Consider the following 23,650-nt stretch of genomic DNA (forward strand, 5'->3'; position numbering starts at 1 on the left):
AGGTAATCCCAGCACTTGGGAGGCTGAGGCAGGAGGATCATTGTGAGTTTGGGGCCAACCTGGGCTACAAAGCAAGCTCAAGGCCAGCCTTAACTACACAGCAAGACTCTCTCTCAAAAAGATATTTTTAACAAATGCACATTCTTGCCAACTGGTGATTCAGTTGAAAGTGAGGATCCTAGAATCTGCATTCTAAACAAATAATGCAAGTGAGTAGGATAAGGTTGCCTCAAGGACTATCCACTATGTGGATTTAGTTTTCCCAGAACAGCAAAAAATAGGTTTTTGCATGATAAGCAGTTGAAAGTGGAGGAAAAAAATGAAATCTTTTTTTCTTGCATAAAATTCCTCAGCCAACAAAATATACAAGCATTTATCAGCCTAGATTATTAAAAATGCCACAACTCCAAATACACAATGTTCCATCCAACAAGAAGAGCTTGTGAAACAAGGTCAAGTAGAAAACCTGAAAGTCAACCAAGAAAGAAAAACTTGAGCCTTATGGTTAAAAAATAAAGATTCAGTACTTTTGAATAAGGTTTCAATAACTGTTATTTACAGAATGGACAATATTTATTAAATAGTCAACTATATGCTAAGCACTATACATATAGTAGAACTAATGCTTACACATTAGGCTAATAAACTAGGTACAGTTATTTCATTTTCAACAAATACTCTGTATTGAAGAGGGTAACTTTTTAAAAACCATATAACCATTAAGTGACAAACTGAAGTATGAATATCTGACTACAGAATGCAGTGCAAAAAATAGAAAAAGTACATTCCTTGTCAGAAGTATTCTTCACAGACTAAAAAATACAACAGTTATTCAGCACGGATAGACAAAGTGTGAAGGGACGGGGAGAAATTCATCTAATACATATTTTAGTGCCTGCTTATATACTGAAGGAGCACTCATTTCAGAAGATACTACAGAGAGATCAGTCAGAGAGCAAGAACCAAAGGAATCAAGAGTTCCATCTTCCAAGGAAAAAGACACACAGAGCTAGACACCAATTCTAGATATTCAAACTACAGGGAATTCATATAGGATAGAGTAGGTACAAACAGCTGCCAAAGAACAAGTCATGCTCCACGCTACTTCATTTCCAGCTTGTGGTGTTTTTATTTTAGAAAACAATGAATCAAACAGGTTAGAGCGATTGCTTTCTTGTTCTGTGTATTTCTATTCTCCACTTGAGAAAACAGAGTCAAATCTATCTTCATCCATTCTGTTAATGATGTAAGCAAGGACCATCAGTTACTTTGAAAGAACCTGGGGGGAAAAACACACACAACTTGCTTAAATCACAGATTTAAACAGTCTCTATAGTCAGGACAGGGAAAAGAGTAAAAAGACAGAAAATCACCTGTGACAATAAAATATTTACAAACTGGCTAGACTACCAAAAACTACCATCATCAGCTTTTTTGTCTCGTAATTTCATCTCACAAAGGTACACTCCGATTCTGACTTAGAAGATATTTAATATTTTTATCATTAAGTTAAAAGCTATTTGTATTCCTATTATGAAAGAGCAAGTTTACTTCCCAAATTTATTTGACCCTTCCACATGAGGAAGCATTGTAAACTGCCAGAATTTATTCTCTCCAAGGGGTGAAGAGTCATCAGCTCAACTGAAGGCCTATAAGACTGCCACTAAAACAGGGCCAACACAATGGCTCACATTTGTTCTTTTCCATGAGTTTTGTGACTTATTTTAGACAGATACCTAGTTAAGTATACTTTCCAAGGAATTAACTTAAACTGTTCCATAAACATAATTTTATGATTTTACAAAAATCACCTAAATGGAAACACTAAATATTCATAAGGGCCAGGCATGGTGGCGCATGCCTATAATCCCAGCACTTGGGAGGCTGAGGTAGGAGGATCACTGCAAGTTCAAGGCCAGCCTGGGCTACAAAGTGAATTCAAGGCCACCCTAAACTACACATCAAACCCCATCAAAAAAAGAAAAAAATAGTTGTAAGGATTTTAAAAATACAATCATACAAAGATGTTTCCCAGTGTTATTACTTAACAATGATATAAAAGGCTGGGTTTAATGGTACATGCCTTAATCCCAGAAAGAAAACTACAAGTCGAAAGCCAGCCTGGGCAACTAAAGACCTTGTCTCAAAATAGAAATTTAAAAAAAAAAAAAAGAGCTAGGGAGCCAGGAGTGGTGGCGCACGCCTATAATCCCAGCACTTGGGAGGCTGAGGTAGGAGGACAGCCACAAGTTCTCTGAGGTCAGTCTACGCTACACAGTAGGTTCAAAACTAGCCTAGACTATACAGTGAGCCCCTGTCTCAAAAACAAACAAATAAAAAGAACTGGAAAAGTACCCCAGCACTCCCTGGGCTCAATCCCCAGTACCAAACAAACAAACCCAACACAATAACAACTTGAAATTAAAGTCTACATACAGCAGGGGTGTAGCTTTCCTTGCTTGCACAAGGTCCTGGGTTTGATAACTAACACTCAAAAATTTGAGAGCTATCAGTTTTTCATTTCTGTTCAAATGATCTTATACAGTTTGGTTGCCAGAAAAAAATGAAGATACTACAAGTAAGTAGTTAAGTGAATTAATTCTATATCTTACTATAAATTTAAGAATTGATATTTACACCTTTAATTCTAGGGGACTTCAGAAGAACAGACATTATCCCACTTTTTTTTCAAGATACATTCTTTAGTTGTTTTTGGAGAAATCTTAATTTTATAAAATGGTTACCTGCATATTTCCCTTGGAGACCTTTTAAAAATTCAGATTAACCTAGAGTATAATTTTTGTCATCACTAAAGGTCACCAATGCACTGAGTTTTAAAAACTCAATTTGGAAATCACCAGTTATTTTTTCAAAGTAAAGAATGGTAATATACCAGATTAAGTCAAATTCAACCTACAGCAAAGCCCTTGGAGGCATCTGTAATTATGTGCCATAGCATGTAATCATGTAACATAAAACACTGGTATCAGATTAAAAACATATTATTAGTTGCAAATAACTTACCATTTAAAGTCAAAATCCAGTAATTTTCAGTCTTGCTTCCACTTCTTTGTCCCCCTGGCTTTACTTGGCATGTCGGACTCCATTGTAGATTGTCAGTAGCCATCCATCTGAAGAATTCCTTCCTCTGCTGCCACCTACCAGTTTATTTCTCTGCTGCAGCAGAAGGGTATATAGAAAAAGTTCTTGCTTACTGTTCAGATTTTAACAGAAAAAACTTCCTATCTTCATATGTGCACCAACTTTTCCATGTCCACTCCCCCCTCAAAAAAAAAAAAAAAATCAGAAACAAAAATCCCAATTATAGGAAAAAAAAAACAAAACCATGATCAATGCTCATGCTAAGCTGGGAAAATTTTTAACAGAAAAGGAAGGAAGGAAGTGGAAAGTTTTAGACACTGAGCTGCTGCCATCTCAAGGAGCCATCCCTGCTCTGTTACAGTCTCCTTCTTCACCTACCCCTACAATCTGCCAACAATTCAGGAGTCTACAACTCCTGCAACATTCAAGGTCAGAGATTACCCAAAAAACTGTGCAAGATGCGTCACTATGAAAGAGTTTTTTAAAGTAATTCTAGAAACTAGGGGTGTTAGGTTCTTTACCTGCTTGAGTTTTCAATGTTCTGGACTGCTTATTGCCCAATGGCTCTGAATACATTAAAACACGAACACATACGCCACCTATATTTAAAATAGGGTAGCATTTGTATGCCCACATAAGCACTAAGTATTTTTTTTTGCAAGTGAGTAATAATAAATTCATTAAGTCCTTTAAAAAGGGCTAGCCATGAATACACATTTCCTCCAACTGCATATATAGAAAAACCAGGGGAAAAAAGTAGGACAGAATGACAAATATCATAGTAGCTGTAGGAGAACTGGGCATTAGTATACCATAAATGTTCTCTGCTTGTTAAAATCTAAGATTTATATTCCCATTCTTTTTTGTCACTGGAATTCACACTTCAAGTTTATTGTACATTACCTAGTAAGTAACAGTATGTAGTAATGAGCTAATAATAACAGTAACGGCTGTATTTGCTCCACCCTCCCAACTATCTTTACCCCCAAATTAATATATGCATTATAATTTTGCCAACCTTAAAGGAATCAAAATACAAAACGAACACTGAGATAAGTGCCCGAAGCTAGTCAACAGTGTACTGCAGCAGTTTCTGCTTTCTCGTTCCTTCCCCGATCTCAAACCCCACCCTTTTGACCTCCGTATATGGGATGCGCCTGAGCAGGCGAAGGTGGTGATGTCAGGGCTGCGCCGTTCCCACGGATGCTCCTACAGGCCTGCTGTGCTTCTGGGAACTGGGCACAGGGATGTCTGTCTGACTGAAACCTAAAACAACAACAGTTCACCCCACCCCTCATGTTTCCCAACCCCACAGTAGCAGCCAGGTGTATATATACTATATAAATAAGGTCCACCTAATAAATGGTAAACTGTACAAGTGAGATAATTCTTTACAAACCAGGGCATTCAATGTGGGCAGCAGAATGGAGCTTGTTAAAACTCTCCATGCCCTATGCAATCACATACTCTGTACATTCTAATGGTGGTCATTCTGATCAGTAAGAGAACAGAGGTCTCCTGAATGAGCCTGAGTATACATCATCAACTCTGCAGGAGTACAGCTGGGATTCTTTTTATTAGTCAACTGTAGTTCAACAGATCTTATTTTTCTCTGAAGGTGTTTAGGGGACTATCCCTATCTTATAAGAGTCAACTGAAGCACAAAACCGGCTAATGACACTGTAAAAAGAGCACCTATGGCCAGGACTTCCTATTCACTAGTGACACAGGAGATTTTGAGAGCTACTTTGGATAGGATATTTAAAGTCATAGGATAAAACTATGCAGGAGCATATGTTTGAAAAAGGCCTGGCTACTTTCCCTGAAATCTTACCAACTAGAAAGAGGATTAACTCCCAAAATGATAAAACATAGGAGTTTTAGCTGTCATGGTTGAAGACCTCATGGTTGAAGAAAGGGCTGGGGGGGCTGGGACAGACCACCTTCCAGTTTACTAACAGAAAGGGTATCAAAATGAACAAGCTGTATTGCTATTCCTGCCATTAACTTTGTTGGCATGATCTTGATTAATCTGCTTACCCATGTTGTGCTTGAGAAATACTTTCCTATCTGCTTCGAACCTGTAATTTCTGAGTGCTTAAGCCATGATTTTTTTATGATAACCTCAATTTGCTCATGTTTATTTCTTTGACAGTATCTCCGAGATGCTACAAAGATTAGTTCGGTCGGCAGGTTTCTCCTCACAATGAAAATCCCTTCTATTAATCTACGTTTCATCATTCTCTTTCACTTTCATAATGGTGTTGCAAAAAGAGAAGCACTAAGCTCCACCGGAATGCTGTGTTGAGTTTTTATCATACATATAACCTAGATCCTAATTTTACCTTTCAAAACTCTAGTTTTCCATACCTGTCAACTCCTAATTGATGTCTTTATACTGTGAGCTCACTTTGTATTCGGAACACCAACCCCTGAAAAAGCTTAAGCCAGAGTAGCACAATGGAAGAAACAAACAAACCCAAAACGAAAACAAAGCCAAACAAGTGTCACACTCTGAAATACTTCATTATAGACATATATGCAAGAAATGGAGTTACCTAATGGCTAAACAAAATTACCAAAGAAGGTCCTGGGTTCACCCCAATCAATTCAAACTTTATTCCCAGAAGCAAATTATTTGGTGAACATATTTATGTATTACTTAAACCCATAATTGCCTTTCAAGTGCAGGAAGAAAGGCAATTTTTTATAAAAGAAAGTTAAGTTAGCCTTGTGGTGCAAAGAAAGGAGAAAGAGTCAAATTACCTGCCAGCAGGCTGGGGCTGTGACTGAATCCAAACCGCTGCATTTAGCACTCATTACACAGCTGCATTATGGGGGAAGGGGAGTTTAGAAGGGCACTGACCCCGAAAGTGCTCAATACTCCTCACTCATCATCAGGAAGGGGGAAGAAGGAAAGTTTTTTCTCTGGGTATATTTTTGTTTGTTTGTATTTGGTTTTTTTTGGCTCCTGAAAAGGCTGGCAAAGAACAGTAACAGTACAAACAGTTAGAATATTTCTTTTAAAACAATTTTTAAATGTAAAACATTAAGGAACTTTAAAAGCCAAACTTTCGTTAATATAGAAAAAATTTTCACTAGAGTTAGGCAGCCACCCCAAAACAGCATGGCAAAATGGTACAGATAAAGGAAATAAAATACCACACAAAAATCCAAAACAAAACTAAAAACATTTCAAATTAAACCTGAAAGACTAGAAGATTCCAACAGCAGATTTCTGTCCACTACTGAAACATTCCAAAATCCAAGCTTCAAAGGTGCCTAAATTGTATGTTAAATGAAACTTTTTTAAGAAAGAAAAAAGAAAGAAAGCAGTGAACCTGGTTATAAATCCTACAATATATTACATTTTTAAAAATCCTAGTACAACAAAACAAATTTTAAATAAAATTAAACAAACAAACAAATAAAAACAGTAGCAGCAGAGGTTACCTGTCTGAGCACCTACATTTTCTTAGGAGGGGATCGTGTCTCACCAGCCAAATAGCCCATAAACCTTCTCAAAAAAAGCGAGCCAGGAGAAAAATATAACACAAGATTTGATTTCGCAATGTCTCTAAGCCCCCCCAAGCCCCAAATTGGGGGTTCACTGAATGACGAGAATTTATTTTTCCATTGGTTTCTTCTTGAGAAAAACAAGAGATGATTTGGAAAGTCAATGACTTGTTTCAGTGCCTTCCTTCGGTACCTTTTCTCAAAGTCTGGTAAAGTGCTTGATGAAAGCAAGTCTCTTGTTGGATTTTTCTAATGTTCCAGGGTATTTTTCTTAATGACAGCACATACAGAAAGATTTCAGAGTTCATTGGAGAAAAGCCAGCAGAAATGACCAATTATAGGCACCAAAAAAACAAAAAAAGACTTAAAAAATTTTAAATGGAATAGTTCATATGTATAGATAGGAAAGTCCAGTTTTCATCATGGGTGACATAAAAACAATATCAGAAAGAATTATTTAAAAAATACAATTTAGAGTTACAATTTTAACAATACACAAAAATTTTACAGTATTCAAATTTTGGCATGATAATGATTACACATGTTTGATAAATACATTTTCATAATGAAGATTATACAAAAGTTATTAAACATTTATGAAAATAAATTCAACTACCACTTAAATATTTAATGCTGTTGCTTTCAAGTGCTTTGAGAGTGAGTGATCTGTTCTTATTCTTTATGTTAATTTTAGAGAGAACTCAAGAAGATACCCATGTGTCAAAAGTCTTAAAAGACCATTCTTGCCCTTCTCACTTTAATGTGTAGGTGTAAAGTCCACAAATAAGTTGTTAAAGCTATGTTTTAATATAATGTGAATGCAAGGAGATGGATAAACTGAATAAAACTGTAAGTGAAATAATTTCAGGTATTTGTTATTACAGTTACCTACTTTGATAAAAGTTAAAAAGCAGCTAACTACACTTCTCTTGGTCCTTTATCCCACCAACACAAAATGAGTCTTTCATTAAACAAAAAGGTTCTTGTATTTGTGTTTTTTTAAATGCACTAACCTAGATATATATATAATATATAAGTGTTCAAGTAAAATGTATCAGATGTGGCAATCAGATGGTCTCTACAAGAACATAGGAATGATGGCTTGCTTAAGCAGTTCTTCCTTTATTTGTCTAAACCACATAGTATGCACCCTCCAAAATATGGTCATTCAGCAAAAGTACCAAGTATTGTTCTTCCTGTTAATGCACCAGAGGTACCTGTGTGAGGCCCGCATAGCTTTGTGCAAGTGAAGTTGTTTTAAGTGCAATTAGAATATCCTAAAGACAAATTAGAAAATCCTCTTACGTATCTTTTGTCTGAGGTGAAATGAGACAATGCACAGAGTAGAGGTACTATTCTATTTGCCAACAGTCAACCTTTCACTCAATTTTAATATTACTTAATTCTATAGAAAAAAACAAGTTTTATTACATTCCTTTTTTAAATGAGGGGAAAACTGTACAAGTAATCATGATCAAACCTCTGTTAGAGCTGGTTAATATTGATCTTTTATTATTGCCTCAAAGTCTCTCTATGTAGTAGCGTCCAAGAAATTACGTTAAGGTCCATCTGAAGGAAATAGCACTGGAGAGGCAAGAAAGGGCTTGGGTAAAAGCTTCAGAGGATTTGTAAGGAGACGAAACTTGCGGTTTAAAAAATTATGTTGAGCTCTGTAGTACCTCCATTTCTTAACATACTTTCCAAACCCATCATTGAGATAGTTATTATCCATGTTTTAAAGGCTCATATGCAGTTTGGGGGCTTTCATAAATTCAGAAAGTAAAGGAATATAGAGTGGTCAGTATTGAAGGCTTAAAAGTAGGGCTATATGAGACTCAATACTGCTAAATAAATTCCCAAACCAAAAACAAGGCCACCCACCCCAACTCCTATGTGTAAAAGGAGAATGCATTGCCATAAGTACTGAAGGACAGCATATGGCCTTGAATAAATCATACACTGAACAGTCTAAAAACAAAAAACACATATACACAAAAAGGCCTAAGAAACACCTATTCTCTTTATGTCTTCAGGTAAGTATCTCTACCCCCATGGCAGTCTAAGTCATGAGAACAACTCATCTGCTTTTTCAAATAAAAAACTGTTTCCTGTCATGCTCTATTCTCTAGAATCTATCTTTTTTGTTTGGCTGGTATAAACAAAAAGCAAAACACATACACATGCATGCGTGCACATACACACATATATATATATATACCTCCTTGTAAAATGTGAAAATGCAAATATATAATGCTGGCATTAGAAATAACTTCAGTTTTATACTTAAGAACTTGATCTGCCCCTAAAAATATTTTTCCTTGACCTTATTCTTTAAACGTCTAACCACCAAAAGAAAAAAGAAAAGGCTTTAAATGTACATGTTTCAAGTCAGTGTCTTGTTAACAAAAAGGTAGCATTTTTCTCACTTTGGCCATTTTGTTAAAGATGCAGGCATAGAGCAGGGAATGTTAGACTAGCATGTATTAAAAAAATGCAACATTAACAGAGCATATATCTTCCAAAAAAGACTAAAACACTAACAAATACAAGTCAATCCACATATCTTAAGCTAGTGTAATTTTATCTACATTGAGTAAATGTTATTTTCTACACCAGACATTGCAATACTGTTCATTTCCTTTCATCATGCAAACATGCCAATTCTGTCATCAAAAAGCCTTTATTGGGTTATATTCACTTTGCTCTCCCACCCAAATTAAAAGAAAAAACAAAGACAAAACACAAAAATGAGAAATCCCACTAAGAGCCCCTTGAGACTTCATAAACAATATAAACTAAAGCTGCTAGCTAACAGTGAAATGTCAGAGTTTTCAGATTTGTATATAAAAATTTCTGTAATTTAGGTAGATGTTCTCCCCACTCTTTACAAATCTTACAATACAATGTAAAGTTATGCTATCAGGTATTTTTATATGAAAAAGTGTTTTTGGTAGAAACAAAAGCAAGGGACCATGAACAAAATGTTCATGTTCCTCATGGTGTGGCCTCAGAGCATACAAATTTTGTAGTAATTTAAAAGTTAACTATGAGGGCCTGACTTCGTTTTTATATCACCACTTCTGCCTCTCTGTAGCATCTGTAAATGAAAGTCAGTATACATTACTAACAGAGGTCTCCTATTTCCCCCTTCTTCTCTCCAACTAATCTTACAGACTCTCTCATCCTCCTAAGCATTTTCCATGAACAGCATTGCAAGTTGGTTTAAAAAAGAAAAAAGGAAGAAAAAGAAAAAAGAACTAAAAAGAAAATTTTACAAGGGTTTTGTTGGTTAATTATTGACCGGTGGAGTCACTCCACCAGGAGTTTGATTTCATTGGCTAGCAGCTGGTTCATGTTGAACAGGCCCCCTGGGAGCTTGGTAAGCAGCTCTCGCTCCGTGCTTTCAGGGTCGCTGTCGACAGAGCTGGAACTTGCGCTCATGTTGTCGACAGCAGTGCTGGCAGGGGGACCCAGCTCCGGCTCACTAGTCTCACTGGCCGTGGACACCACGGAGAGCAGGGACATACGCCGGGTGAGCCGGCCAGAGGGCAGAAGGGAGGCGGCATAGTCCGCTATGATACCAGCTACATCTAGATTACAAGCCTTATCAAAGGCGATGAAACCTACATTTGCATTGGCCTCGCAGACACAGAAGGAGCCGTCATCTTTCATCAACAGGTCAATGCCACATACATCCATTCCCAGGATATTGGACACCTGGATAGCTAGCTGCTTCCCTTGTTCACTCAGTGAGCACATCATCCCCACACCGCCTGGGAAAAGAACAGCAAGGCAGAAGATAAAAAATGAGAAACTTCATTAGAGCAAAATTAAAGTTGGCCTCCTAGGTTAATCCTCTCTTAAAAAGCAACATTGAAAAAAATTTGCAACAGAACAAGCACAAATAAACAATCTTATGCTGCACCTCAAGTTCCTAGAAAAAGAAGAGCAAGTCAAACCCAGAGCCCAAAGAAGGCAGGAAGTTCTAAAGCTCAGAGCAGAAATTAACGCAGTGGATACTAAAAAAAAATACAAAGAATTAATGAATCGAAGAGTTGGTTCTTTGAAAGAATAAATAAAATAGATAAACCCCTAGCCAACTTTATCAAAAAAAGGAAAGAAAAAATTGAAATACATGCAATAAGGAATGAAAGGGGTAAAATCACTACAGATCCTAAAGAAATTCAGAAGATCATCAATACCTACTTTGAAAATCTTTACTTTCATAGGGTGGAAAACACAGAGGAAATGGACAGATTTCTAAATACATATGAATTACCAAACCTGAATGAAGAAAATATAAAAATCCTGAATAACTCAATATCAGCCAGTGAAACTGAGAATGTAAATAAAAACTTGCCAATGAAGAAAAAGCCCAGGTCCTGATGGAGTCACAGCTGAATTCTACAAGCAATTTAGGGAAGATTTAACACCAATTCTTCTCAAACTCTTTAATGAAACTGAAAGGAAAGGAATTCTCCCCAACTCATTCCCGGAGGCAAGTATTATTCTGACACCAAAACCAGAGAAAGACCCAACCAAGAAAGAGACCTAAAGACCAACCCTCCTAATGAATATATATGCAAAAATTCTCAATAAAATACTAGCAAACAGAATATAACAAATCATCAAGAAGATTATACACCACGACCAAGTGGGGTTCATACCAGGAATGCAGTGATGGTTCAATACACGCAAATGAATCAATGTAATACACCATGTCAATAGAGCCAAGGACAAAAATCACATGATCATCTCAATTGATGCAGAAAAAGCCTTCGATAAAGTCCAACACTCATTCATGTTGAAAACCCTACAGAAAATAGGAATAGATGGCCTTTACCTCAAGCTGATCAAAGCCATCTATGATAAACCAACAGCTAACATCATACTAAATGGTCAAAAATTGAAAGCTTTCACTTTAAAATCAGGAATAAGACAAGGATGTCCATTGTCACCACTCCTATTCAATACAGTTCTGGAAATATTGACTAGAGCAATTAGACAAGAGAGAGATATAAAAGGAATAAGGATAGGAAAGGAAGAAGTGAAACTGTCATTATTCGCAAATGACATGATACTCTACATGGAAGACCCCAAAAACTCCACCAAAAGGCTCATGGATTTAACTACCAAATTCACTAGCATAGCTGGATACAAAGTTAACACTCAAAAGTCAAAGGCATTCCTGTACACAATTAACAAACGGACTGAGACAGAAATTAGGGAAATCACACCTTTCACAATAGCATCTAAAACGATGAAGTACATAGGAATCAATCTAACAAAAGAAGTAAAAGATCTATACAGTGAAAATTATAGTACTCTGAAAAAAGAGATTGAAGAGAATATCAGAAAATGGAAAGATATTCCTCGCTCATGGATAGGAAGAACCAACATTGTGAAAATGGCCATACTCCCAAAATTGTTGTACAGATTCAATGCAATTCCAATTAAAATACTGTTAGTATACCTCACAGATCTAGAGAAAACACTCCTAAAGTTCATCTGGAACCAGAAGAGGCCTAGAATAGCAAAAGCAACCCTGGGCAACAAAAACAAGGCAGGAGGCATCACATTCCCGATTTAAAATTATATTACAACGTTACTGATAAAATCAGCATGGTACTGGCACAAAAACAGACCTGAAGATCAACGGAACAGATTAGAAGACACAGATACAACTACAAACACACTCAGTCACCTTATCTTCGACAAAGGGGCCAACATGTTCAATGGAAGGAAGATAGCCTCTTTAATAAATGGTGCTGGAAAAACTGGCTTTCCACATGCCGAAGACTAAAACTAGACCCATGTCTTTCACCATGCACTAAATTAAAGTCAAAATGGATCAAAGATCTAAATATTAAAATAGAAACACTAAATTTATTGTTCATTTCTTTATTGGAGGAGAAAGTAGGCAAAAATCTCGACGACATTGGGGTAGGCAGAGAGTTCATGAACCAAACCCAAACTTCACGGGAAATACTTCAAAGAATCAACAACTGGGATCTCATCTTATTGAAAAGTTTTTGTACATCTAAAGAAATCACCAATAAAGTAAACAGAAAACCCACAAATTGGGAAAAAAATTTAGCCAACTGCCCTCAGACAAAGGACATAAAGAATTAGAAAAACTCAGGTCCCCCCAAATTCAAAGACCCAATCCAAAAATGGGCATCTGAGATGAATACACACTTCTCTAATGAAGAGATACTAATGGCAAACAAACACATGAAAAAATGTTCAACGCTATTAGTCATTCAAGAAATACAAATTAAAACAACACTGAGATTCCATCTCACCCCAGAAAGAATGACTACCATCAAGAAATCAACCAATAAAAAATGCTGGAGAGGCTGTAGGGAGAAAGGAACCCTACTCCACTGCTGGTGGGAGTGTAGAATGGTGAAACCACTGTGGAAATCAATTTGGAGATGCCTCACAAAACTAGGATTAAAAGTTCCCTTTAACCCAGCTATTCCCCTTCTGGGTATTTTTCGAGAAGAATTAAAGACATCATACCACAGCGATATATGTGCACCCATGTTTATAGCAGCACAATTTGTTATAGCTAAATCTTGGGAACAACCCAGATGCCCATCCAATGAGGAATGGATAAAAAAGTTGTGGTATTTTTATACAATGGAGTATTTTGTATAAAATATACTCAGTATAACTCAGCTACTAAAGTATTGTATAAAAGAGTATTGTACAAAAGAGTATTGTATAATGGAGTAGTGTATAAAACATTCTGAGTATAACTAAGCTACTAAAAAAGATAAACTCGAGGCTTTTGTAGGTAAATGGATGCAACTAGAGACCACACTCACAAATGAGAGAAATCAGACCCACATGTGTAAACATCATATTGTCTCCTTGGTGTAGGAACCTGAAAGACTAGGTAAAACTCAAAACGTACAATAGATGATAGGAAAGGGAAAGAAATTGCTCAAAGCAAAGAACGACTGTGATGTGTGAAAGAAGAAAAAAGAAGGAAGGCAAAACATAAACATATATATGAAAAGCTGCAATGACTGTATTGCTGTTGTCTGATGGTGTATTGAAATGAACAGTTGATGCTCACAATTTTTTATGTTCTGATCGACTGTGCATGCTTGTGTCTGGTGGTCTGAGCAACTGATCTGAAGGTAACAATATGCAATGGAATTACAATGGTGAACTCCTACCATCTTGTCTAGTGAAACTCTGTATTATCTCTAATGTTTTATTGAAGAATTATTTTCTTACTCTCTTTAATGGTTTGAGCAATCTTTCATTTTTACACCTGGTAATCTGAGCAATGTAGTTAAGGATAGCGATATGTAATGTAACAACCACTGTTGATTTGTATTAATTTGTCTTGAGACCCTGTATCACTTTGAATGTTCTTGCTTTGATTTGTTTATGTTAGTGATACTAGTATGCTTCTACTGTTCTATTTTTTTGTTTGTTTCTCATGTACTACTCTAAACTTAAAAAAAAAAATTTGCTACTTGCTCTAGTGTAAAACTGGGATTCTGACATGTAGACTTCCTTCTTTAGGGATTTTTGGTTTTTTCTTTCATTAAGGACTGTATACCTACACCGTCTCTCAGAGAATCAATAATTTAGTATTTTTGTTTTCTTTTTTCGTGAGACTGGGGAATGAACCCAGAGGCTTCCTATTAAGCTACATCCCCAACCCATTTATTATTACAGACATTCCTTCTTTAATGACGGAGCTCCAGATTCCTGTGACTAGACTGATAAAATTGGTCACTAGCTGAGGAATTATATATAGTGCATACACTACAACGATCAGAACAAAGAAATGGTGAAAGGAAACTCCAACCTGCTGACTTTGCTTTTATTTGCATGATTCCTACATATAGTACTATAAGGAATAACAAAAAAAAAGGAGTAACAGAACACAAAACTATAGTATTGTATTATACAGTATAATAGGCAAAAATTACAGTACTGTACAAGGTATACTGCACAAAAAAAAGATGGGTTATAAGTTCAAACAGTAGGTCATAAATCTGAAAAGTGCACCTCGGTCATAAGTCTGAACTGTCAATAAACAGGTAGATTGTTATTATGATCATTATTAATTTTGAAGCAAGATCTTGCTAAGTCACTAAATTGACCAGGTTTGCAATTCCCCCACCTCAACCTCTCAGAGTGCTGGGATTATAGGCATGTAGCACCATGCACAGCTTGCTTGCTTGATTGATTGATTGACTGATTGATTTGGAAGGAGATTAAACTTTTCCTGAAGCCCATCTTACAATAATATTGACCAAATACAGTTGCCTCATCCTTTGGTACCTACAAGGGAGAGGGTTCATGAACTCCCAGAGATAACAGAATCTGCAAATGCTCAAGTCCCAAAATGGGGTAGCAGTATTTGTACATTAGCTACACACATCCTCCTATACATTTTTCTTTCTTTTGCGACAGGATCTCACTCTGTGTTTCAGGTTGGCCTCAAACTCACAACAATCCTGCCTCAGCCTCCTGAGTGCTGGGATCACAGGCATGTACTACCACAGCACCTGGGCTTCCTATATACTTCAAATTATCTCTAGATTACCTGTAATATTTAATACAACACAAACACAATGTAAAAAGTAGTTATGTACAGGAATAATAACAAGAAAAAAAAGGTCTGTGAATGTTTGGCACAGAAGCAAGCCAATACCCACTGTAGACCTGATTACACAGGGCACAGAGGAGACTTGAGAACAATGCTCAAGCAGTGCGTGCTGGAGAGAGACTGAGTACTGTGAGACAGTGGCAGGCCACAGCAGGTAACTAACACGGATTCAGATGCCAACACGGATTCAGCACAGTGCTTGCTATATGGCAAGTTCAAGTTTTGCTTTTTGGAACTTCTCTTTCAATCTGTAGAGGGTTGACTCTGAGGAGGCAGAAACTGCAGATATAGAGAGCTGACCAAATAATTTTTGCAGAGTATGATTAGGTCATTTTTATTTTACATATGGCAAATGTTATTAATTTTTTATTGGTAAAATATAACAAAGATGCAAAATAGGCACCAAAAGAATGGAATGGATTCTGGGAATAATATGGTGACCTGAATATAGCTCTTTTCCTCGATAGCCCTCTCCTCCAATTTATTTGCCATTCTTAAGAAAAAACTAGATAACTAGCAGAATACAGTAAAACCTTGGTCTTTGCTAGTATCTGATAGGAAAAATTTTCCCTTGGAGCCTAGCTTCAAGAAGCTCTGTTAAGACTTGAGAAGAGTCTGGGTGAGACAGCTCTATACAGCCAGTGTGCAGCTGGCAGCGTGAGTGTGCCTGCTGCCTTTGACCACAGAGAGGCCCAAAAGTAACAGTGGGAGAGCTGAATATCGGGGCAAGGCTCTGACATCTGTGGGCCTAAGCTTTATGGAACACTCCAAACACCCAGGGCTGAGTGAGCCTTGATGTGACCATGAGACGAAAATCTAACTACCACCTGAACTACCACCTTGATTACTTTGGCTATTATTTAAAAGTAAGACAGAGTCCCAGTGAAAATTATTTCTTTAATAATAGTAGAGAATATGGGTGTCTGATCATCTGATTATGAACAAAGAGAAAGACAAGGCAATTTTAATAGAATATAAAGCCATGGCTGATCTTCCAAATAAGTAAGTCTAGGTGTCAGGATAGAAATGAAATTAATGGCACCTTACAAATGAGTGAAATTACGAACGAAAAAGGAAGAAAGAATAAATTAAACACTAAACAGTAAGACTGAAGGATTACATTAACAGTAGACTGAAATATTATATTTAACATGAAAACTTCAGACTGAAACTTTTAAAAACCTAAAATTTAGCTACAAAATATTTATGACATAGATTAAACATAGTGATAAAGAAACTTGAAAACTAAAGAAAGTAAATAAAGAGGGGACAAGGCAAAACAAACTTTACTTTACAGCCTTGTATCTCAACTATATATTCACAAACAAGTTTTTTTTCCTTCGTTAAATCCAACAATAAGCAATCATGTGTCTGGCCACAACGAAAACCTTAACTTTTTTTGGTGCTGGGGAGTGAACCTAGGAGCTCTCTCATAGGAGGTAAGTGCCCGCCTCTGGGCCACACCTCCAGCCCAAAACCTTAACTTTTACAAGAGACTTTATAAGCCATATTTTCTGATAATAATCCAGGAAAATCAACGATAGCCAAAGTAATCAAAAGAACTATACTAACTACATAGCAATTATAAAATTGATCCCTTTGAAGAGGAAAACACATATAAAACAGGAACCATTTATAAGGAGAAAAATGCTGCAATTCAAAACCTTCCACCACTGTGAATCCAAGGATAATGTTTAACATGAAACATCTGTTCTGAAATTGGAGTAAATTGTTAAAAAAAAAAAATCTCTAGGAAACAGAGATTTAATGACAAAAACTAGGTCAACATAATACAAAAAACTGGAAAAGATTTTTTAAAAACATCAAAGCTACTGACAAGATTAAGGACAGAATCACAGATAAAAGAATGATTAAAACAAGCCTATGCAAATACCTCAAAAAACTGGAACAAAAAACTGAAGCCAAAAAATAAATGGATGATTCCCAAACAAAATGATACATTTCCAAAACTGACCCAAGAAGTGGCAGGCTAACGGGCTGAGTAACACAGAAGAGACTGGGAAGGTGAAGAGCTACAACTGCCAAGAGTACCAGGACCAGATGAGTTCACTGCTGTTTAGATGTGCTTGTTTTCTGTATTTTCTTTTGGTGTCATCATAGTCTTGTATTAAGAAGCTGGTGATACAGCTCAGTGTAAAGCATGTGCATGGCATATGTGAGACCATGAGTTCAATTCCTGGTACGGAAAAAAAGATACAATGGCAATAGCAAGTTTCTTTTTAAGGTTAGTATTAAATATTAAATATTTCCCCACTTAAAATTTATATTACTCTGCCACAATAAAAAAATTAAAACTCAAGTTCCTTGAAGCTTGGACCCAACTCCATGATCAGCCAAACCATCTCCATGATCAGCCAAATGTAAAAGTTAGTGGCTTTATTCTTTCTGCTAGGTAAGTAGATCTAGGCCCTAGAATGATGGGGTCCAGCCAGTCACAGCTGTTTTTGAACTATGCTCCAAAAATGAACGCCCTGATGTAAGTCATGTAGTAAGTGGAGCTAATGCAGGGAGAATTTCTTCCAGTTAAAAACAAAACAAAGAAACAGAATCTATGAAGAATCCCAGTCTATACTTTTCCCCCTCAAATAGCTGGAGAACAGGGTAAAATCTCAATGTGACTTTCAAAGCACTGTATCTGTGAGGGACCAGTATTGCGTTGCTAAGAAGGGTAACTGCTCAGGAGGGGATGACTTTGATGACCAGCCCTACCCTTCTCAGTCAGTGAAGAGAAGGGGAGAGCTTATTGGCAGTAGCTGTAAAAGTATGCAGATGCTTCTCTTAGGGCAGGTTCTTCTTACTTCAGCAAAGCAGTTATTTTTAAAAGCACGTAGGAAGCTCCACCTCCACCCCTAAGATGGAAAGGCTCAGAGAAGGGACTATCGGTACAGCCGCTTTCCACACATGTCCAACCTTCTTCTGGCTTACCTGGGCCAGCTGAGTGAAGAATTTGAGCCACATATAAAAAATATATAACATATTTAATGTATAAGTAATAAAAATCTTCCTTTCTTCCCCCCTCTTTTCTTTTTCAGAACTTTCACACTGACGTACAAGCCCAGCAATTTTATATTTTGGGACAAGATCTCACTAAGTTGCCCAGGCTGGACAGGCCTGTAATAAAAGGCCGCAACAGAAATCTTACAGGTTAGAGACCTGCTAAAAGTGAATGAATACTGCTGCTATCACTAGGATGTGAAACACCTGATGAGATTGGGACCCTACATCAAAGCCTCCAGGAAAGCAACCATCAGGAATCGGAGCAGCTCCGGTGACATACATCACAGCCATGAAGAACAGCCAGCTGTCTGGTCCACTGTGGTGGCTTGACAGAGCCCTCAGCAACAGCGAAGTGCACGGTGGAAAGAGTGCCACCGAAGGCAAGCCCAAGGGCAAGCCCAAGAACACCCTGCTTCCGTCCACTGGCACTCAGGAGTAGCAAGCCAGTCCTCCCGTGCCACAGTGACAGCCGAAGTGCCCAGAACTCAGACAGTGGAAAAGTAGATGGGCCAAGGCTGCAGGAACCAAGAGGAGACACAGGAAGCCAGTGGACAGAAAGCTCCTCACAATCAGTAGAGCAATCCCTGAATAGTCCAGTCTGAAAGAGACTTTCTCTGAACGACAGACGACATGGAAGAGCCAAGAGAAGCTGAAACAAAGCACTGCACCTCAGAAGAACACCTAAAAAAACATCTTTTGCCACAGAATGGCCATGAAATATATATTTGGTCTAAGCGCAGTACAGATCCCAAAAAAAGATGAAACCAAGGAGATGATTCCAGATAATGGCAGTCTCTCTGTGGATGCAGAAGGTGCTCCCTACAGCAGGCCTAAAAGGAGGGTACTGCTGGCCTATGGCCACAGAGCAGGTAGCTGTTATCCCTCAGCCAGTCACGTAACACATCATACAGAATGACCCATCACATCCCTCCCACGCCCTGGACTCAGACTTCCGTCTTCGCAGCGTGGTGCACCCAGGAGGGCAGCATCCGCACTTGCACCTCCTCGTCCTCTGCACAGGGCACTTTCCTTCCTCTCTAGCTTTGGTTGAGCTGGATTATACATCTGCCTTTCTCTTCTAGCAGGGGTCCATTCAGCCAGTTCCACTAGGCTGGGTTCCCTGTTACTTGCAGAAGCCCCGCTGCTCTGTGCCAATGCAGATCCTCTGTGAGAAGACGTGACTAGTACCCCAAAACCCTCCTGCTTCAACTGAGGGAAAGGATGAGGACTCTAAGCCCTACAGGGCATAGATGGTAGACATGGGACTGCTGGGAGCCAAGGAAAATGGCTGCCCACCTGTACCGAGGCTACTGCTTTGGAGGGTGCCTCAGACACGACACACGGTGGAAGGGCACGGGACGTTTCAACCCTGACTGCAAGGAAGTTGAGATGCCTGGCCAGGGGATCACACCGGAGCTGGGAAACTGAGGATCCCCAGGGAAGGCTGCCCACTAGCTGTCACTTCCTGCCCAGGTCCAGACACTCAGGCCAACCCCCACCCCACCAGAGCCTAGACCAGCCCCTGGAAAGGTTGCACCCCAGCCAGCAGGCTCTATACTTGGGGTCCCAGGTATACATGCTACATCCTAAGGCCCTGGCAATTAAGCTATCTTCATCCCAGTGTTAGTTCGCCTACACAGAATGTGCAAAGAAGACAAAGTCCTCCAGCATGTTAAATCAAAACATTAAAGGCAGCATAATCTCACCATCCAATGTGATGAAGTTTTTAAAAATAATATTATGGGACACTCTTACTTACAAAAACAGATGCAACTGTTTTGAATAAAATATTTAAGAACTAAAATACTTTTATAAAACAGAAAAACAAGCTCATATCAATACAAAGGCACATTCCAGAACTTCAAGGATGTTTCAAAGAGGTTTCTTCAATCTAAACTAAATCAACATAAATCCATTACATTAAAAGACTAAAGGTGAGGAAAAAAAAAAAACAAACACATATGGGGCTAGGGATATAGCTCAGCAGCACAGTGCCTGCTTGGCAAGTCCCTGGCCCTGAGTTCAATTCCCGGTACCAAAAAAAAAAAAAAAAGTCCAACAAAAAAAAGTACATATGGTCTTAACAGAAGGATGCTAAAAATGGACTGATAAAAACTAACAGAATAAATCTTCTTAAATATCTTAAAGAGCAAAACACAATCCAATTCAATGAAAATCAGAAACTAAACAGAATTCCAAGGATTATTGTTTAACACTATATTGGAAATTCTAAAGTAGTTCTCAATTGGGGGAGATCTGGAAATTGTACAATGGTATTTTTTTTTAACTGAAATTTGAGGGAGGAAGAAATTGGTATTTGGGTGGAAGAAATTGGTATTTAGTAGTCAGTGGTCAGAAATGCTAAACCAAAAAGACAAAACAATTTGCATATAATAAAATATAAATTAAAGTAATAATGAGATATCATTTAATTTGCATTTGATTGGCAAAACCAAAAAAAATCACAAGAAAACCACTAACAATGCTGACAGGAAGGCAGGAAAATAGAATAACATGTTACATGTTAAAATACAAAGAATGCCAGGTGTGGTGGCACATGCCTGTAACAGCAGCACTTGGGAGGCTGAGGCAGAAGGAGCCTAGGGTACAAAGTGAGTTCAATGCCAGCCTAAATTACCTACTGAGACCCTGTCTCAAAAAGCAAAAAAATAAAAAATAAAATAAAATGCAAAGAGTTATAGCCTGCCTGAAAAGTAATCTGGCTACTTCTAATAAAACTAAACATACTAGCCAAGTGTAGTCATGCACGTCTGTAATCCCAGCACTCGGGAGGCTGAGGCAGGAGGACTGTTGTGAGTTCGAGACCAGCCTGAGCTACCAAGTGAACTCAAGGCCACCCTGAACTGCACAGCGAGACCCTGTCTCAAAAAGACAAAAAAAACAAAACAAAACAAATAAAAAAACCCTAAACATACAGTTTTGATCCAGCAATACCAACCCTAGGACTCAAACAACAGAAAGTTAAACAAAGTTGATTTCTTTGGATAATACTAGTTATCTAACATTTAGTTGAGTATCGCTCAGATGTGTGTGTGTGTAGCTGAGCATAACACATCATTGCTAATAAACAGTAATAGGAGAGCTAAGAGTTTTAGCTTAACAGTTTAAAAAGAAACTTAAATTCACAACATTCATTTGAAAATCTAGATAATATCTGCATAGGTCTATGGCCACACCACCCTGAATAGGCACGATCTCAATAATATCTGCACAGCTTCTGTGTAATCTTCCCAATATTGGAGCCTAGGTATTAAAGAGCTAGTAGGATTAAGAGGTCAACTCTGAAGCCCAATAGTCTAAATCTGCATCCCAATTATACCATTTGTAAGATCAGCTTTTCCTTGATCAAGTTACTTACTGTGTATCTTGGTTTCATCATCTGTGAAATGAAAGTAATAAAAATATCTACTCTACAGAGACATTGCAAAGATTAAAGAAGTTTACAGACAATACAGTACTACAGTGCTAACCTAACATTAAGTGATGTCAGTTGCTATTTTTTGTTAACAATGAATAGAAGAATTTTTTAAAAGGCCTTTCTATGAATAATGAGGGCATTTAATTTTGTTTTTTGCTTTGTTTTGTTTTGTTTGTTTTTCTTCTGGTACCAGGAATCGAACTCACGACCTTGTGCTTGCCAGGCAGGCACTGTGCTGCTGAGCTAAATCCCCAGCCCCCAGGGCATTCAATTTTGGTAAGCAAGGTAGGAGTTCTATTATCTTAGGTACAATCCCAGAAAAATTAAGATTGATACACAAGGTAAAGAGCATAACGTAAATAGAAAAAGCAAATTAATATAACAACGTCAAATCATTTCAGGCCAACTTGGCAAAATGTTAAAAGATTATCAATCTTACAAAGTCAACAAAACAACAATCCATAACTGCTAAACTGCAGGCCATTCTGAGAAGTGTGATGACATCTGTGCCACACTATGCTGTCATACTGTACAAGAAGCAGTATTTCAAGAGGAAGAGCCCTCTTGGCAAGACGAAAAACAACAAAACCAGTAACGGTGCGGATAAAGAGGTAGGAAAATAGAGTACTTTGACATGTTACATGTTAAAATGCAGAGCTGCTGGGCGTGGTGGCTCATGTCCATAATCCCAGCACTGGGGAGGCTGAGACAGGACAACAGAAATAAGACAAAGACGAAGATGGAGGAGGGGGAGGGGATATAGGAGGGAGAGAGGGGATAACAGGAAGAAGGGGAAGAGGAAGCAGTACTAGTAGTAGTACTAGTACAGCAACATTGTTTCTAAAAGTTCCAAAGTGGAAACAACTAGTGTGAGATCACACAGCAGTGGAAAGGAACCAATTACTTCCTGTAAACCAATTACACGAGTGTATCTCACGATTCACTAAGTGGGGGGAATGCATACAGAGTTATAAATAAATAATCTGTATGAAGAATACTCAAGGTAGTATTTTGTTTAGGAATATAGAAAAAAATACTAGAAGAACATATAGGAAAGATAAATACAAAGTTCTGAACTTGGGAAGAAGAGAAGAAAATGATCAGAGAAGGCAAACAGGTGCCCATACTGACAATTTCTCAAGCTGGTTAAAGAATGCAAAGTAATTCTTTTACGTTATTCCTTACACTTTTTTGCAAGCCTCAGTGGTCTCATATCAAACTTTTTTTTTAATAAAAAGGAAGTAGTACTTAATAGGAAATTAAGTTACTTTGTTAGTTGCTTTTGCTTAAAGTACAAGAGTACTTATTAATTCTTGGAGTAGGAAAAAGGTGAAAATGATCCAGAAATGGTAAGATGCCTTTGTGTTCTCTTCAAACTAATAAGCATGTATTATAATGGAAAAATATAAACATCCATGAAGAATTCAGGGAAGAAGAAATCATTTAAGAGTAGAAATTAGGGTTTTATAATGCATATCTTTCAAATTCACTGCATGCTTCTACTGTATACTACTATATTTTCAGCAGTAAGCCACTATACTGAATTTCATGCTTATCAATGCATTGCTTTTGCTTTATAACTTTACTATATTTCTTTTTTTTATAATTGTATTTCCAACAGTGCATTGTTTAGCTTCTCATATATTTAAGGTTTGTTTTTTTTGTTTTTTTTTTTTGTCTTTTTGAGACAGGGTCTGGCTATGCAGTTCAGGCTGGCCTTGAGCTCACTTTGTAGCCCAGGCTGGTCTCAAACTCACTGGGATTACAGGTGTGTGCCACCACGCCCGGCTTAAGTTTTATATAAGTGGAAACATACTACATAATATTCTCCTCAGTGATTTGTATGTTTAATAATCAACGGGCCGGGAGTGGTGGCACATGCCTGTAATCCCAGCACTCTGGAGGGAGGCTGAGGCAGAAGGATCATTGTGAGT

General features: G+C 37.7%; 1 protein-coding gene across 5 annotated transcripts in view; it reads right to left on the bottom strand.

The window, feature by feature from the left end:
• Window positions 1–554: 554 nt before the first annotated feature.
• The window catches only part of Rimklb (ribosomal modification protein rimK-like family member B), a 63,980-nt gene continuing 40,884 nt past the window's right edge, over window positions 555–23,650 (bottom strand). Inside the window, exons 6-9 of one of the 5 annotated variants that reach the window (XR_001233030.1) lie at window positions 10,246–10,391; window positions 5,869–6,082; window positions 3,025–3,177; window positions 555–1,279 (exon numbers count right to left, since the gene is read on the bottom strand). Coding sequence is in view for 2 of the 5 variants with exons in the window: in XM_013511616.1 (XP_013367070.1) it covers window positions 9,928–10,391 (464 nt within the window). In the remaining 3 variants the exon portion in view is untranslated. Of the gene's footprint in view, window positions 1,280–3,024; window positions 6,083–7,720; window positions 10,392–23,650 lie in introns of those variants that run through there. The other 4 variants (XR_001233028.1, XR_001233029.1, XM_013511617.1 and 1 more) reach the window with 4 other exon arrangements.

Source organism: Chinchilla lanigera, unplaced genomic scaffold (genome assembly GCF_000276665.1).
Source record: "Chinchilla lanigera isolate Chin_1 unplaced genomic scaffold, ChiLan1.0 scaffold00012, whole genome shotgun sequence".
NCBI lineage: Eukaryota > Metazoa > Chordata > Mammalia > Rodentia > Chinchillidae > Chinchilla > Chinchilla lanigera.